This window comes from Equus asinus, chromosome X (genome assembly GCF_041296235.1).
Source record: "Equus asinus isolate D_3611 breed Donkey chromosome X, EquAss-T2T_v2, whole genome shotgun sequence".
In the NCBI taxonomy this organism is placed as follows: Eukaryota; Metazoa; Chordata; class Mammalia; order Perissodactyla; family Equidae; genus Equus; species Equus asinus.
Window position 1 is genome coordinate 40,187,728 of NC_091820.1, and position 15,268 is coordinate 40,202,995.

The 15,268-nt window shown below is 54.7% G+C and overlaps 1 protein-coding gene across 13 annotated transcripts; it reads right to left on the minus strand.

The window, feature by feature from the left end:
- Positions 1 to 708: 708 nt before the first annotated feature.
- CDK16 (cyclin dependent kinase 16) lies at positions 709 to 12,271 on the minus strand. 13 transcript variants are annotated; one of them, XM_070502756.1, is made up of 17 exons: positions 11,475 to 11,868; positions 8,150 to 8,291; positions 6,834 to 7,041; positions 6,085 to 6,218; positions 5,858 to 5,983; positions 5,708 to 5,764; positions 5,488 to 5,602; positions 4,707 to 4,801; positions 4,546 to 4,608; positions 4,171 to 4,294; positions 3,853 to 3,973; positions 3,647 to 3,744; positions 3,457 to 3,562; positions 3,333 to 3,375; positions 3,086 to 3,176; positions 2,083 to 2,160; positions 1,725 to 1,996 (listed from the first exon to the last, which is right to left on the minus strand). In XM_070502756.1, exons 3-17 carry the CDS (start codon positions 7,033 to 7,035, stop codon positions 1,959 to 1,961), a joined length of 1,491 nt encoding a protein of 496 aa, XP_070358857.1. In that variant the 5' UTR covers positions 7,036 to 7,041; positions 8,150 to 8,291; positions 11,475 to 11,868; the 3' UTR covers positions 1,725 to 1,958. The 13 variants fall into 13 exon arrangements, with proteins under 13 accessions (XP_070358853.1, XP_070358855.1, XP_070358850.1 ...); XM_070502757.1 differs by having other exon boundaries at positions 8,121 to 8,291; positions 11,475 to 11,862; XM_070502752.1 differs by lacking the exons at positions 1,725 to 1,996; positions 8,150 to 8,291; positions 11,475 to 11,868 and adding exons at positions 709 to 1,677; positions 11,916 to 12,053.
- Between the last annotated feature and the right edge of the window lie 2,997 nt (positions 12,272 to 15,268).

The window sequence follows — 15,268 nt, forward strand, 5'->3', positions numbered from 1 at the left end:
CTGTAAGGCAAAGATTGTCTTTATTACTATGATGCTAGACCCTAAAGCCTCAGCTATCCTCACACCTGAGGCCAAGTCCCAGGCTATGCCATTTAACCTCTGGGCCCTCACAAACCACTGCATCCTTCCCAGGGTCATCTCACCCATGCCCATAGTTCCCATTACTTCCTAGACACCAATAATCCAAACTTCCAGTTCCATCGATGGCCCCATTCCTGAATTTGATCCATGTATTGAAGATTCCTCTACCTACCTAATGATCCGAAATCTACCCTCCTATCATATTCCCTCTCCAGCTGGCCTGCCTTATGGTGTCCTGATCAGACATGTGGTGGTCATACTGGGCCTCTCTGCCTCATCTCCCCACCTCCTGGTTTTATTGGGCCTTCCAAGTGTTTTTCAAACAACCTCTCTACACTCACCTGTCTCTACCCTCTATCTGGCTTCCTCATGTTCTTGGGTAAATGTAACTCCTCTCTCTGCTTCTTAGCCCATTCTCTATTCAGCCTGCCCTATCTGCTTCAACTTGATGTTCCACTGTTCCATGTAGAACCCCTCAGATGCCTTTTTCATAGTCATGATGTGTCCCTGGCCCACCCCCAGTGCTCTCCTAGACAATGGGGACCAGGTATGAATTCTCCAAGGTCCCAGTACTCACCCTGGGTGGAGCCCACCCCCACCCTTGCAGGGATTTGCAATCAGGTTTTTCACTTTAGACTTTTTAATATTTCATACAGCGATTATGGTGCATTCAGGAACCCAACCCCCCAAACCCCACTAGGAGGGCCCCCACCCCTGCCCTCCCACCCCATTTGAGGGCCCCAGGGTTTAGAGTGGAGGAAGGGGAGGTAACCACCCATCTGGGACTGACCCCAGAGACTGTCCCTGCCCTGCCTCACCCTCCCCAGGGGTTAGAGAGTAATGCCTGGGCACAACCCCCTGTGCTCCCCTTTGTCCCTGCTTGTGCACATATACACACTACGGCTTCTCGCTGAGTTGGTCAGTTCCTGGCAGGGCCGCTACTCAACAGCACCAAGTGGGATGGGGGCAGGAGGGCTGAGCTAGGGAGACCCTGAGAAGAAGGCCCCAGCTATGGGACTGCAGGAGGGAAAGAGTGGGGCCACCCCACCTCGCCCATCTCCCAGAGAGTCTCCGGTAGTCCCCAGTTCCCCCTGCGGCTGGGGATGGCAGGCGGGGGTAGGAAGGCGACTGGTCGAGGCATGCTTTCCCTTAGCTGACCCCAGGGTCTGGTGATGGTCAGGGTTCCGAATAGGGGCTGTGTCCCTGCCTTAGAAAGGCTAGGAGTGGGGCTTCATTGCACAAAATACTGTGGGAGGGCCACACACAGGGGGTGGGGCCCAGCCAGTCTGTTTACAGAGATATTGCATTTAAAAAATGAAAACCTCATTTAAAATAATTAAAAAAACAACAATGAAGGAAACAAACAAAAAAAGGCCCACACAACATGAGGCAGGTGGGGCAGGCAGGAAAGCAGGCAGGGAAAGCCTCAGACCCAAGGCATCGCCACATCTTGTCTGACTCGAGATCCCCAGCCTGGGCTAGCTCCGGACCCTTGGCTGGCCATGGGGTAGTGGTCCTGGGGGAGGGTTTGATGGGGAGGGGTATAGGCCTGGCCTCAGTGTGGGAGGCTGGCACGGCCATGCTGTCCGGCGGCAACTACCGAGACAGAGAGAGACAGACAGACAGACAGACAGAGACCAGGCGAAGGAGCGATGAGAGCTTTGTTAGCACCCAGCAGACAGGTCAATGGATGGGTTGACAGGCCAATGGTCGGGTGTTCAGACAGGCAGCAGGGGACATGTGGGCAGGCGAGCATGAGTCAGGCAGGTAGGCAGGCAGCAAGCAGGGAGGATGCAGTTGGGGGCTGCCCTGTGAGGGGTGTGGCATCCCTCCAGCTGCTGCCTGCTGGGGCCTCGGTCTGTGGCTTAGAACTCAGCTTAGAACTCGGTGTCCACCACACGGAAAGCTGGCCTGCCTGCGGGGGGAGAGCAGAGCGGATGGCTGTTGGTGGGCAAGCAGGTAGGTGGAAAGGGCAGGGAAGAGGGTGAGGGCCACACCTACCTGAGTCAGGCATTGACGAAGACCGAAGGTTGGCCTCCTTTTGTAGCTGGATCTCCTTTAGTGCAAATATGGAAGTAGCTGTGGGTGGAGGAGAGACAGAAGTGGGGAATGACCCATGGGGCCATGTAGGACCACCTCCCATATGGCCCCATTGGGGGAATTAGAAAAATTTGCCTTTTCTTTTGAGAGGCTTGACTTTCATCTGTTAAATAATCCCACATACAAACCAGCTACACTAGGAAAAGTGGAATATGGACTATTATGTGACACTAAGAAATCATTATTAATTTTGTCAAGTGTGATGACGGTCCTGCAATTATCACCTGTTAAGTCTAGGTGATGGATGGTATCTGGGATTTGATTTAGATTAATCCAGTGGGGAGATATGAGAAGTGGGCCAATTTTTTTAAGTGTGATAGTAATATTGTTATGTTAAAAAAATATTTTAGAGACACATGCTGAAATTATTTATAGATGAATGATATGTCTGGGATTTTATTCAAAATAATCAGAGAGAATTCAGATAAAACCAGATTGGCCACAAGTTGATGACCTGTTGGAATATCTATGCAGTGAGAAGTCCAACTAGCAGTGACCCTTGGGGAGGGGCCAGGAGTAAGTGAAGGAAATAACAGGGCACTTTGAGGGAGCTTCTCCTGTCCTGGTTCTTGACCTGGATGCTGTTACATGGCTGTGTTTAGTTTGTGAAAATTCATTGTGCTGTATACTTATGATCTGTGCATTTCTCAGTATGCATTTTACAAGGAAATGTTTACTTCAAAAAAAGGTAAACTGATGTTGCATCTATTTTTATGTGTTTGAAAATTTCTATGAAAAGTAAAAGGAACTGAAAACTAAATAACTTTTTTGCAATGAACACAACACATCACATGTGTGAACAAGGGTTTACTGTCTTAGAGGTGGCGTAGCCAGAGACCTACACAACCTGCCCAAGCTGTCTGCAGCTGTCCTGTTCCCCACAGTCATTCCCAGTTCCACTCACTGTCAGGAAGTTTGTGGATCCGCTCCCCTAGACTGAGGAAGAATGGATGTTTCATGGCGTCCTCTGCGGAGATCCGATTGCGACCTTCAAACTGAGTGGGGGGTTTGGGTGGGGGTTGTGGAATACTGACACCTCCAATGAGCAGGCCTCTCATCCTCCCCACTCCAGACCCTACCCCTGGAACTCCCCGTTTCCCTTCACCTGGAATCCCCCAGCCCCCAAGGCTGGCCCAGGAAGGTGGCCTCACCTGCAGCAACTTGGTGAGGAGGTCAGCCCCATCGCTGTCAAGTCTACCGCAAGAACAAAGGGACCTGCTTTAAACTGAGTTTGGGCTCTCTGGCCCCTAACACCCACCTACCCACCAGCCTCACCGGGGTGCATGGCTCAAAAGGGCCTCGGCTCGGTACTTGGGGTAGTTGTATGTCTTGAACTCTTCGTTGGACAGGATGCCTGGCCATGTCTCCTCAGTTGGGGTTCCTGGTAGGGAAGAGAAGTTACCCTAAGCATCTCACAGGACCTCCCTGAATGTCCCCACAGCTCCTAAAGCTCGTGCTTCCTCACCCAAGATGCGGAAGATGAAGTGCAGCTGTTCCTCAACTGTGGAGCCCGGGAAGAGGGGCCGGCCCGTGGCCATCTCATAGAAGATGCAGCCCACACCCCTGGGCAGGGAGGGCACAGTGAAGAGGGAGGCAGTTGGCTGGTTGGCTGCTGTGACTGAGCCACCCCCTTTACCGCATGGCCCCTGCCACACTTCCACCTGTCCTTACCACATGTCAATCTGGGTGGAGTAGTCTGTGGACCCAAGCAGGATGTCAGGGGGCCGGTACCACAGTGTCACCACCTCGTTGGAGTAGGTCTTTGTTGGAATTGACTTGGCCCGGGCCAGGCCTGGTAGGTGGAGAGAAGGGGCAGCTGGAATTGAGGAAGTCCTGGGCAGTCTGGGGGAAGAGTGCAGTTGGGACTGAAGGTGTCCTAAGCAAAGCCTTGGAGAGGCTGAAGGGGACTGAGACTAGCTGGTCATGGGGAAGGAGGAGGGTGGGAAAATAAGGCTGGGGGATCACTAGGAAGAAGGAGACCAGGGGTACCAAAGTCAGCCAACTTGAGCTCTCCTCTCTCATTGATGAGCAGGTTCTGGGGCTTGAGGTCTCGGTGTAGCACCTTCTGCCGGTGGCAGTAGGCCAGGCCACGGAGCAGCTGGAACAGGAACAGCTGGGGACCCAGGAATGCAGGCAGAGGTCAAAGAGTATCCAGCAGCCTGAGCCCCAGCAGGCACTGCTCCCCCTCCCAAACATAGACACTGAGCCCAGAGCCTTGTCTCACAAAAGAGGGCAGGGTCCCAATGCCCTCCAAGGGCTCCCAGCAAAAGAGCCAAACGGGAAAAGTCCGTTTCTGGGAGATGTGTGGGGTGGAGTGGGTGAGTGGGGGCCCCCTTGTGCCCCTGCTTCCTGCCCCACACCCACTTTCACGTTGTGCATGTTGATGACGTTCCCACAGTCATCCAGGTACTGCTTCAGGTCCTTGTCCTAAGGAAAGAAGAGCAGGTAGAGAAAAGAGGGTCACATCCTACGGTTCCTGGCCATCCTCTCACCTCCCACCAGGACCCACTGCCACTCAACCTTACCAGGTACTCAAAGACAAGGGTGAGGGACTTCTCCGTGTGGATAATGTCGTGTAGCGTGACGATGTTGGCATGTTTGAGGTCCTTGAGTAGGGACACTGCAGGAAGTATGGGGGTGGGACAGGGGAAGAGTCAAGGCCCCACCTTCAGGATAGAGGTGCGGACGAGGACCAGACAGGGATGAGCTCAGGGTTTCCTTTGTTCCCAGTGCAGTTTGGGGTGGTGGCTCACAGCCACCGGCTCTAACCCACTTGATGCCAGGAAGGTGCGTCCCCATGTTCCAGATGTGACAAGTAAGGCTCAGAGAAGAGTACAGAGCAAGAACCTGGGACTGCAGCCCCAGGTTTATGTGACACTAGATTGTCACAACTTGTTTTTGGTTTCTGGAAAAAGGCCTTGCTCCAACCCTCAGTACACAAGCCTGCAGCTTCGTGTGAAACTGAGTTTGCACACTCAATTTCCATGCAATTCAAATTCATCCCATGTGATATTCTACCTAGAAATGGTCATGTCACATAAACTGGTGAGCACTTTCAGGGGTGCTCTCAGAACCAAGGCAAGCACCCCACTTTCCAGTTCATCTGCCTCTTCTCCAAACAGGAACGGATTCCTGGTTTCTCTGATTATTACCTAGATACGTGAGTGATGGGCACTTTCATGAAGCTCAGTGTCAAGAGGGAAGTCTCAGAACCCTCCGTCTCAGTTCCCACTATGGGGTGTCTATGTGTGTGTGCCATGGGGAGAGCCTGTGAAGCTTGGGACAGATCTTCCCGGATGTCTGTACCTTCCCGGATGGCGGTGCAGGGTGCCCCCTCTTCGTGTTCCAGTCTGATCTCTTTGAGTGCCACAAGGTTGTCTGTGAGCTTGCTTTTGCCTTTGTAGACGGTGGCATAGGTACCCTGGGGTGTGAGGAAGAGGAACAGGAGAGGAGCTTGAGGCTCCTGAGTTCTAGGGAGTTCCCCCTGACCCCCGTCCCCACCATGGGCCTCGTAGCTGTCCCTCACCTCGCCCAGCTTGTCCAGCTTGATGTAGGTCTCCAGTTTCCCAAAGCCAATCTCAGACTGTGGGTAAAGGAGGCCGGTTGAAGCAGGCTCAGGGGAGGGGACTGGGGGGGGCGCGGGGAAGAGTAGAGGACAGGAATAGCAAATGCTAACCAGGCTGACACGGCGGAGGCGGCGGCTGAGGGGCTTGTCGAAGATGGGGCTATTGAGGGTTAGCTTCTCAAGGTAGCCCTCGGGCAGCCGGATGTCGGCTGGTAGTGATAGGCGCTTGTTGATGTCCTAGCAGGCAAGATGGGAGAGAAACAGGACCATGAGCTCCGCCTTGCCAGGTCCAACCCTCTTTTCCAGCCCCGCCACCATCCAGACAGGGGGTTAAGCACCTCAGTGGAGATCTTGCGTGGGGGATGGTTGCGCATGCGCACCCTCACTGGCGACTGCACCTCATCCGAGGACGTGGCTGAAGCCTGGTCACTTTCCCCATCAGACCCCATCTTCAAGTCCTCGTGTACAATCTCTGGTAGTGGGGACAAGGGGAGGGCAGGCCAGGCAGGGTCAGGAGCTCCAGGACACCCCCTCCCCCATGTAATGCATTCCCTCATCACACACACGTGTGCACACAGCCCCTGGAGCAGCCTGGAGTCCCTCAGGGAGAGGGTGGCAAGGCCCAGGGAGGTTCAGACAGGTCAGGACAGGTTGAATGGGGGGGAGCGGGGGGGCGCAAAAGTCACCTAGTGGAGCAGCCTGTTCCAGGGGTGAGCTGAGACTGTGGCTGGCCTAGAGCGAGGGGCCAGGCAGCAGTAGAGGTAGCCAAAGGCCCTGGGAAGGCAGACCTAGGGCAGGCAGGCGCCAGGAGACCTGAGAGGGCCATCGCAGAGCACAGGAGAAGGGCAAAGGGAGGCTTGGGGCTGCTGTGGCAGGCAAGGCCCCCTTCCTCCTCCTGAGGCCTGGGCACAAAGCCAAGGAAAGGGGCACAGATGGACAGATAGAGAGACGGTATTGAGAGAGGATAGCAAGGAAGGGGGAGAAAATGGAGAAATGAAGATGAAAATAACACAAGTCTAAGAGGAACTGAGCTGGGAAGGCATCTTCTGGAGACCAGTCTGGGGGTGGGAGGGGTCAGTGGACCCACCAGGTGCAGAGCTGAGTGGGCCCCGTCCAGAGCGAGGTTCCCCAGGAGCGACACGTGTGGGGGCCTCTCCAAGGTCACTGCCGCCACCACCACCACTCTCATCCAGGCCTATCTGTTCAGGGGCACCATTGGTCTTATCTACACCTCGGCCCCCTCGGAGTGTCATTGACAGCTGCCGTTTGATCTTCTTCATCCGATCCATGGCGACCTGAGCAGGGAGTATGGATGGGAATGGGTCCCATGTTAGCATTTGCCTGACCACCACAGGCCCCCTAAAACTCATGACAACTTAGTAAGGGGCATTTACATGAACTTGTGTCAGTGCCCACCCAACCACTGTGGAGCCCTGGAACCACTCAGGATTCCTGGAAACCTGGCATGGATGAGGACACTTGTCCTATGGCCAGCCCTTGGGGACCCTGCTCCTAAGTAGCCCACCTGGGTACTGAGGCTTGGGTGGCTGGCTGATGTCAAGGGCCCAACTGGTGGAGTGTTGGCCTCTATAGGGGCAGCCTCACTGTGGGAGCAGAGGGCTCCACAGCAGGCATTCTTGGGTGCAGCGGCAGTGATGGATCCAGCCATAGGTGGGGCGAGGGGCTCGCCCAGGACCGCGGGACCACTGATATGGCCCTGGGCATGCCCACAGAATGGCATGTTCCGCTGGCACCAGCCCCACATCACACCCAACTGCCAAGGCAGAAGGCTCCCTGCAGCCACAAGGACTCTCCCCCCTCTCCCAGTAACCATCGTCACGGTGACTAGTGGACTACTCCACTGGTCTACCCAGGTGAGGGGTGGAGGGAGAGGGGGGTCTTGCCCAGGCCCAACCACTGGGTGGGGTTGTGGGGGGATCTCAGTGCACACCAGCTGTCCTGAAGGCTGCTGGAAAGGTTCAGTCAGGTGGGGACCCATAGGGTCCCACCCAGATTTTTACAAGCCAGGTCACATTTCTCCTCTACTTGAGAATGCACATCTCCCTTATCACCCCAAATAAATGTCCCAGTCCTCAATGCGGCCCACAAGGTCTTACCCTATTCACCCCTATCACCCCTCTGGCCTCACCTCCCCTTCAATCATTGCTAGTTGCTGTTCTGCAACCACACCCAGCAGTCCCACCTCAGGGCCTTTGCACTGGCTGTTCTGGGTTCTTGGAATACCCTTCCCCCAGGTTTCAAAATAGCTTAGTCCCTCACCCCCTTCAGCCCACTGCTCAAAGATCACCTTTTCTATGGACAACCCTCCACAAATAACCCTATTTAAAATCTCAACAATCTTGAGCTCCCTGACCTTGCCAATTATACCCCAGCTCTCATCACCTCCTCAGAAATGACACCGTCTACTTATTGGTTTCTTTATTCTTTACTGTCTGTCTCTTCACCGCCATAACTAGATGATCAGCTCCGCCAAGGTAGATTTCTGTTTAGGTCACGGCTATATCCTGAGGACCTGGAACAGTGACTGACACAGAGTAGATGCTCAAAAAGTGCTTATGGCAGAAATTAATGAATCAGGGGGCTGAGGGCCTAGGACTAACTTCTACCAGGGTGAGCAGGGTGAGTCCCTGCTACTCATGAACAACCCCAGACAAGGTAGCCCAGGGACACTGGCATCAGCAGGAAGATGACCTAGATGGGGCTGCTAGAGGGAACGGGGCCACCAAAAGGCTTAGGCCGGCCTTCTTCTGCTTCCTCCTGGGCTCTGGGCCAGCAAGGAGGGGGAAAGACCTGGCCCAGGAACCATCTGGACTCACAGCAGGGCCTAAGATGGCCCTGGGCCCAAGGGAAGTGGAGCTAGATAGGAGGTCGAGGATGAGGCTGGGGCTGGATTCGAGGAGAGAAGTGGCTCATCTGTTACCTTGAAATCAGGTGCTTACCCTAGACGTCCCCACACTCCCTGCCTGACCTTACCATCCCCAGGAGGAGTAGGGGGACAGCCTAGCAGGACCTCAGTAAAGAGGATGAGGTCCATCTAGAGAACCCAGGGTGACAACAACAACAAAATCCTGACCCAGGAGGCTGGACACTGGACCTGAGGCTGAGGAAGGTGAAACATGGCCAGCCCCCAAAGACTGTCTTGTGTCCATATGGCACGGATGCCCAGTTGCTTTGCCTGTTGTGGCAGGGAATGGGGGATCGGGGTGGGGGACACTGTAAGTAGGGCTGGCTGGAGGATGAGGAGGGTGTCATAAGGAGCCATGGGTCCACGACCTCTAACTGGAAACCCCAAGGGCTGGACATGTTCCAGAGTTCAGTTTTTTTGGGCTTTTAGGAAGATGAAGTACAAAATCTGTATCATTCACCACCCCCAGGGGGACCCTGGGTGGCCCCTGTGAACAGAGACACTTGAACATTAATAGGCAGTAAAACTTTTAAATATCATTTCAGTTTTCCGACCTTTTTAGATTTCAGAATAGTGAAAGAGGGAGCAAGAGACTGGATATACAACTCCACTCAAAAAAGGGCACACATCCTTCCTGACCCCCGAGGACACATAACCCCTCAGAATACTCTCAAACCCAAGGACACTCACCACCTCACACTGACCACTGAGGACACAGTCATCACACTCTACTAACTCCCAAAGGAACACACCATCCTGACCCCATAAAGCACACACTAGATATCACAGTGTCCTGCTTCTTTCAGTACACACTGGGCCCTCAAGAAGGCCTCTCTGCGTTTGAACTCCTATCAACACCTGCAATTTCCCTATTTATCTCTAACCCCCATCAGCACGCAAAGCCTAGCAGAGCACTGAACTGCGGTAGCATACACTCGCTCCTCTAAGTTAACTCTTACCACTCTTCCTGGACACCTCCCAGGCCCAGCTGCCTGTTAGCTTCTCCACAGCACTCACCCCCATCAACACACTGTTCCTCCTACAGGATTCTGACCCCTATTAACATGCACTTGGGACCCTCTACAACTGACCTACATTAGCAGTCACTGGACGTTCACACTACCCTGAATGCCATTAACACAAAGTGAACCTTGAAGATCCCTGACCTGTTTTTTGCCTACACTCAGACCCCTCCACAGCTATGACATGTATTCTGGTCCCCTCACTATCCTATTCCCACCTTCCTCAACACCACCTCCCATCAGCACAGCTGGACCTTCACTTCACCCTGATCCCTATTATCACATGCTGGGCCTCACACAGTGCACACTCTGAACCCTTACTCAGCCCTATTTCCCGGGGACACATAAACACACTGTTCTATGATGGCCTGACCCTCGTTAGCGCACACAGGTCTTCATTCAGCCGGGACCCCTGTTAGTACACACTTCAGCCCTCCATGTCTCTAATCCACCTTAGCACACCTAGACCTTCATACATCCCTGTCTTTCATTTCTCTTTGCTTCAACTCCTCCACAGCTATAACCCCCGAAGGTTCACACTTGGATCTCTTCCCAGTCCTGACCCTCCTTATTGCACACTAGATTCCCTCCACAGCTCTACCCTCCATTAGCACTCCCTGGAACCTCAACACACCCCAGTCCCCCATGGACACAAGCACACACCATCTTCACAATGTTCTGACGCTCATTAGCATATTCCAGACCTCAAAGTGCTCTGACTCTCCTCCCACTGGCATACATTTAAGCGCCTCTATGGCTCCAATCCCACATTAGCAGTCACTAGAACTTCATATATCATCCTGCCCCTTCTTAGTGCATTCCAGAATCTCACATCCTCTGTCCTCATGGGGACACATACACACTCACTGATCTCATACCATCATGATCCTTAATACACTGAATCTCTTCCAGTGCTAAGACACTTCCCTCCCACCACCCCAGCCCCCAATATATCCACAACTCTGATACCCAGCAGCACAGGCTCAGGTCTTCCACCACTGTCCTCATTAGCATATACTGGGCCTCATGCTACCCAGACCTTTATTACCAAATGCACCTACCCTCTACAGCTATGACCCCCATTAGCACATTCTCAACACTCCAGTTCTTCCACTATCCCACCCTTCACGAACACACTCTGGACCCTCACACACTGCAGTCCCTCATGGACAAACACACAGTATTAACACCATCCTGACTCTCATTACCACACACGGGGCCTCAGAGCCCTGATCCTATTAGCACACCTTCTGGTACCTCTACCACTTATCCCCCATTCACACACACAGGGCCTCTCTAGAGCTATAACCCTATTTGCATATCTTAGCACTCCTCTGACATCCTCTCCCTCGGGTCCCTCCAACGCCGTGCACTGCCCCCGCCACCCCCCTTAGCACACACTGGGCCTGAAACCTTACACAGCGGTAAGACTTATTACCACATGCTCCGACTCCTCCAGAGCTCAAGCCACCATTAGCAAACCTCGAATCTTTTACCACTGTGCCACCCATTTCCACTCCCTCTGGTCCTTCGATCACCCTGCTCCCCATTAGCTCCCACAGTACTTCCCATCCCTAGCTCCCGGACCGGGCCCAGGGCGGGGCCAAGGTCAGGGAGGCCCCGAATGACCCCCCCCCGGCCCAGTGCATTCTGGGAAATTCGCTGGGGGAGGGGGCACATGCCAGCGGTGCAGCCCAGACCCCTGGGCACCGCCCGGGGTCTGGGCTGGTTCTGTAGGAGGAAGGGCAGCCCCCACCCCACGTCTCGGGGACGCGCTCACCGGCGGGGGCGCGCGAGCAACCTCAGCGCCGCGGGGCCGGCGCGGCGGCGCCTGGGGCGGCGGCCTGGGTTGAGGCCGCGCGACCTCCTTCTCCTCCTGTTCGCCGCAGGCGCCCGTCCCAGTAGTCTTCGGCCATGGCTGCTGGGCCCGGGCCGCCGCCGGCTGAGGAGGAGGAGGCGGCGGCGGCGGCGGTGGCTGAGGCGGAGGCGGCGTCCCGCTCAGCCGGCCATGAGCTTGGCCGCTGCGGGCGATGCCCCCGGGCTCGCTGGCGCCGGCTCGAATGCGAGAGCTCACGGCGGCTCGCGGCTCAGAGCCGACTGCTCGCGGAGACGCGGCGGATCCCAGGGCCGACCAGCCAACGGCCCAACCGCCGCGCGCGTCGCGCTCCGCGCATGCGCACGCACGCGCTGGACAGGGTGAAGTGGGAAGGAGGGGACTCACCTCGGACTGCATGTACCAAAAGACCCGTCCGCAGCGGGAGGGGGCGCGGCCATTGCGCGCACACCCGGGAATGTGGCGCTGGCCCTGGAACGGCGCCAGGGGGAATTGTAGAGGTTATTTAGTACTCAGTTTCGATCTTGCTAGAAGTTTGCTAGCGCCGAAGTGGGCAACAGCCAGTAACCGGCGTGCCAGTCACCACTTGCTCCCCCTACTCGGTCTCACTTGGTACATCCCCATGGTGGCAAACGGGACTTTTGCAAGGAGGAAAACACAGATGAGGCAGGCAGTCTCAGTCTCTTGAGGTGCCTCGGGAGGCAGGGATTTTAAAGGTTCGCGAGAAGATGACTTTTCTAGGAGAGGTGGCCCAGAGAATCATTGGCCTTTACCACCTCAGATAGGACAGAATCTAACCCCGCCCAGCTGCCTCCCGCCCCCAACCGCTAGCTGGTTCCCGCTGTGAACGTGTGCGGCTCCGCCCTTTGAGGTTGTCGCCCAGCCAATCGGATTTGTTCCCTGGGTGAGGCAGAGCAAGAATGAAGGGCGTGGCTGGGCCGAAGAGGCGTGATTTCACTGCCCCCCCCCTACCACGCCTCTGCCGGGTTTTCCTCGTTGGGAGGAGGCGGGCCCTTCTTTTTGTTCTGGGCTCCTCTCTCACTATAGGCTGACTATCCCGCAACATGATTGGTCAAAAGAACGTTCAATCACGTTTCGTCCCGCCTTTAACCCCGCCCACCTCCCCCAGCGAGTTTCGCGGGGCGGAGCCTAGGCTGAGAAGAGAGGAAAGGTGGACCTTTAAAGGGGCGAGTGCATTACTGCGCATGCTTGGGACTTTGGGTTGAACGGGGTCTCTGCCTCACGCGAGCGTTTGCGTAAGCACCCTGAATTGGGTTTTCCTGCAGCCTCTCAGCTACCTCTTCTTGCCTGCCAGAGCGCCGCCCGTGGCTCCCCCGGCCCTGCGGTTTTCTATTTTACTTATTGGGTGCCTGTTATGTGTCAACACTGCCAGGCAGACCTAATCCCTCACCCCTCTCTGCCTGGAAAACTACATCAAGCCCAGCTCAAATGGCGGCAGCCTTCTGGGGCATCTTTACGCTGCACCCCAGTCTAAAGCCAGCTTCCTCGCCTCTTCTGGGCTTACCTTTATAGCAGCCTTGGTCACACCGGTCAGAGTTTTCAGTAAGATTCATACTAGCGTGGATTTACCGGAGGATGATGGGAAGAGAAATATTTGACAAAGACAAAAGTCCACTGCAGGCTAGACAATCAGGTCCATCATTTCTCTGATCTCATCTCCTACCCTTCTTCCTCTCACTCTGCTCCAGTCATACTAGTCTCCTAGCTATTCCTGAATAAAGCAGGCATAGTCCAGCCTCAGGGAGTTTGCACTTGCTGTTCCCTTTGCCTGGAATGCTCTTACCCCTGATATCCACATGCGTCATCCCCTCACTTCTTCCAAGTCTTTGCTTCAAGGTCACCTTCTTCGTGAAGCCTTCCCTGACTACTCTATTTTAAAATGCCTACCTGCACCCCTATCATTCCAGATCCCCAGATGTGGTTCCACAGACCTTTCAAATAGCACTGATCAACTTCTAACAGAATTTATTGTGTTTACTGTCTATCCTGGGTCTCACCTTAGCAGAACATAAGCCCCCGCCCCCCAAAATGACAGGTATCTTTTTTATCCATCGCTGTCTCCAATGCCTAGAATAGTGCCTGGCACTAAGCACTCAACGAATGTTGAATGCCTGATGGCAAATAGCTCCAGGCAGACAAGAGAAGACAACCTTGTCCCCCCCTGTCCTTTATGCATGCTGATGCAGGGGGCTCAGCCCCCTGCCCCCTGAGCCCTGGTCTCCTATCTTGCTGGTGTTACAATGGTAGACAAGTATGACAGAAAGTAAGGCAGCGTGTGTGAGGGAACTAAGATGCAACCAGGTTTCTTGGATTCTTGATGAAGGATGTCAGGTGCGAATAAGGTGGCAAGGGGATCCGGAAACTGTGGTAGTGAAGAAAGGGACAGAAGTGTCTGGAGAATCAGGAGCTGTAATGGGGAAGACACAGTGAACAAGGTGTCTAGAGTACCCATGAGGGAGCTGGGACACTGGAGAAAGGGGCAGAGGAACATAGTGTGCAAGCCTCAGATGCTGTTAACGGTGGAAACAGTGGCCAGAAGTGGGAGCACTTGGAGTACTCTAGAACAGCAATAATGGAAAAAGTGCCTGTGGTGGGAAAACCATTCCACTTGATCCAGACAGCTGGCATCACCACCAAATAGATGCCAGAGGTAAAGCACTTCAGTCCCAATGTCCTGCTGGGGAACCAAAAGGATACGATGAGGTCACCCAGACAGAGTAGGCCAAGAAAAAAAGTCATGAGAGGGAGGTGGGCAAGAGCAAACACTGTGCCTGGGGTCTGGTGCTGGCCCAGGAGGCAGCAGATGCGGGGAAAGGCGGTGATGGGTGTCAGGCCAGGTTCAGGGACAGGCTGTGCTGTTCCCAATACCCAGGTTGGAGTGAAGGAACGAGGCGTCTGTTTCTAAGCAGGAGAGAGAAGCTGGAGTCTGGCTGAGGCAGGGAGAGGTATGAGTGGCATTCTCAGGCACCAGGTGGCCAGTCAGACTGGTGCTTTCAAGTGTCTGGAGTGCTCAGCCAAGACCAAGGACAGAGCATCTGCAGTCCTGGTGGGGCCTGTGCTGAGCCTCCTGCTACTGCCTGCTCTAACCAATCACCAACCACAGCCCCCACAGCTGGCTCTTTAAAGGTAGGAGGCCTCAGGACAGGCAGACCAGGCCTGAGAGGGGCAGGGTGGGGGTGGGAAAGGGGCTTTTCCTCTACAGATGTTCTCAGCCAAACTTTTCATGAAAAGTGCAAAGTATGCACAGGCACTGGCATTCCTCAGTCCGGCAGAGCCGTTTAGGCGCCCCTGCAGCAGGGAAGTTGAACTAAGGGCACCACAGGCATTCCTGGCACTGGGAACCATGATGATAAAGGCTTGTCCAGGGGGCTGAGTACCTCAAGCCGGGTGGGAAGGGATCTGCTCCAAGAACATAAACCACGTTGGCCAAGCCCTGACTGACTGGTCACTGTAACTTTCCTCTTCACAGAGAGGGTACAAGGGTAGAGAAGTTAAAGGGCTGGCTCAAACACTCCTCTTTACTACCTCTCAAAATCAATATGGCAGGGAGTGAGGAGCTGGAGCTGGAGAAGGTGGAACTTGAATTCAGTTCCAAGAAAGTAAGTTACACAGCCCCAGGTACCTGCTCTCTACGGCCTCACTTGTGCCTCCGGTTCTTCCTAAGCAGGGAGGGTAGGAGGAAGAGGTGGCAATTCCCGCATTTTCTCTGCCTAGGAACC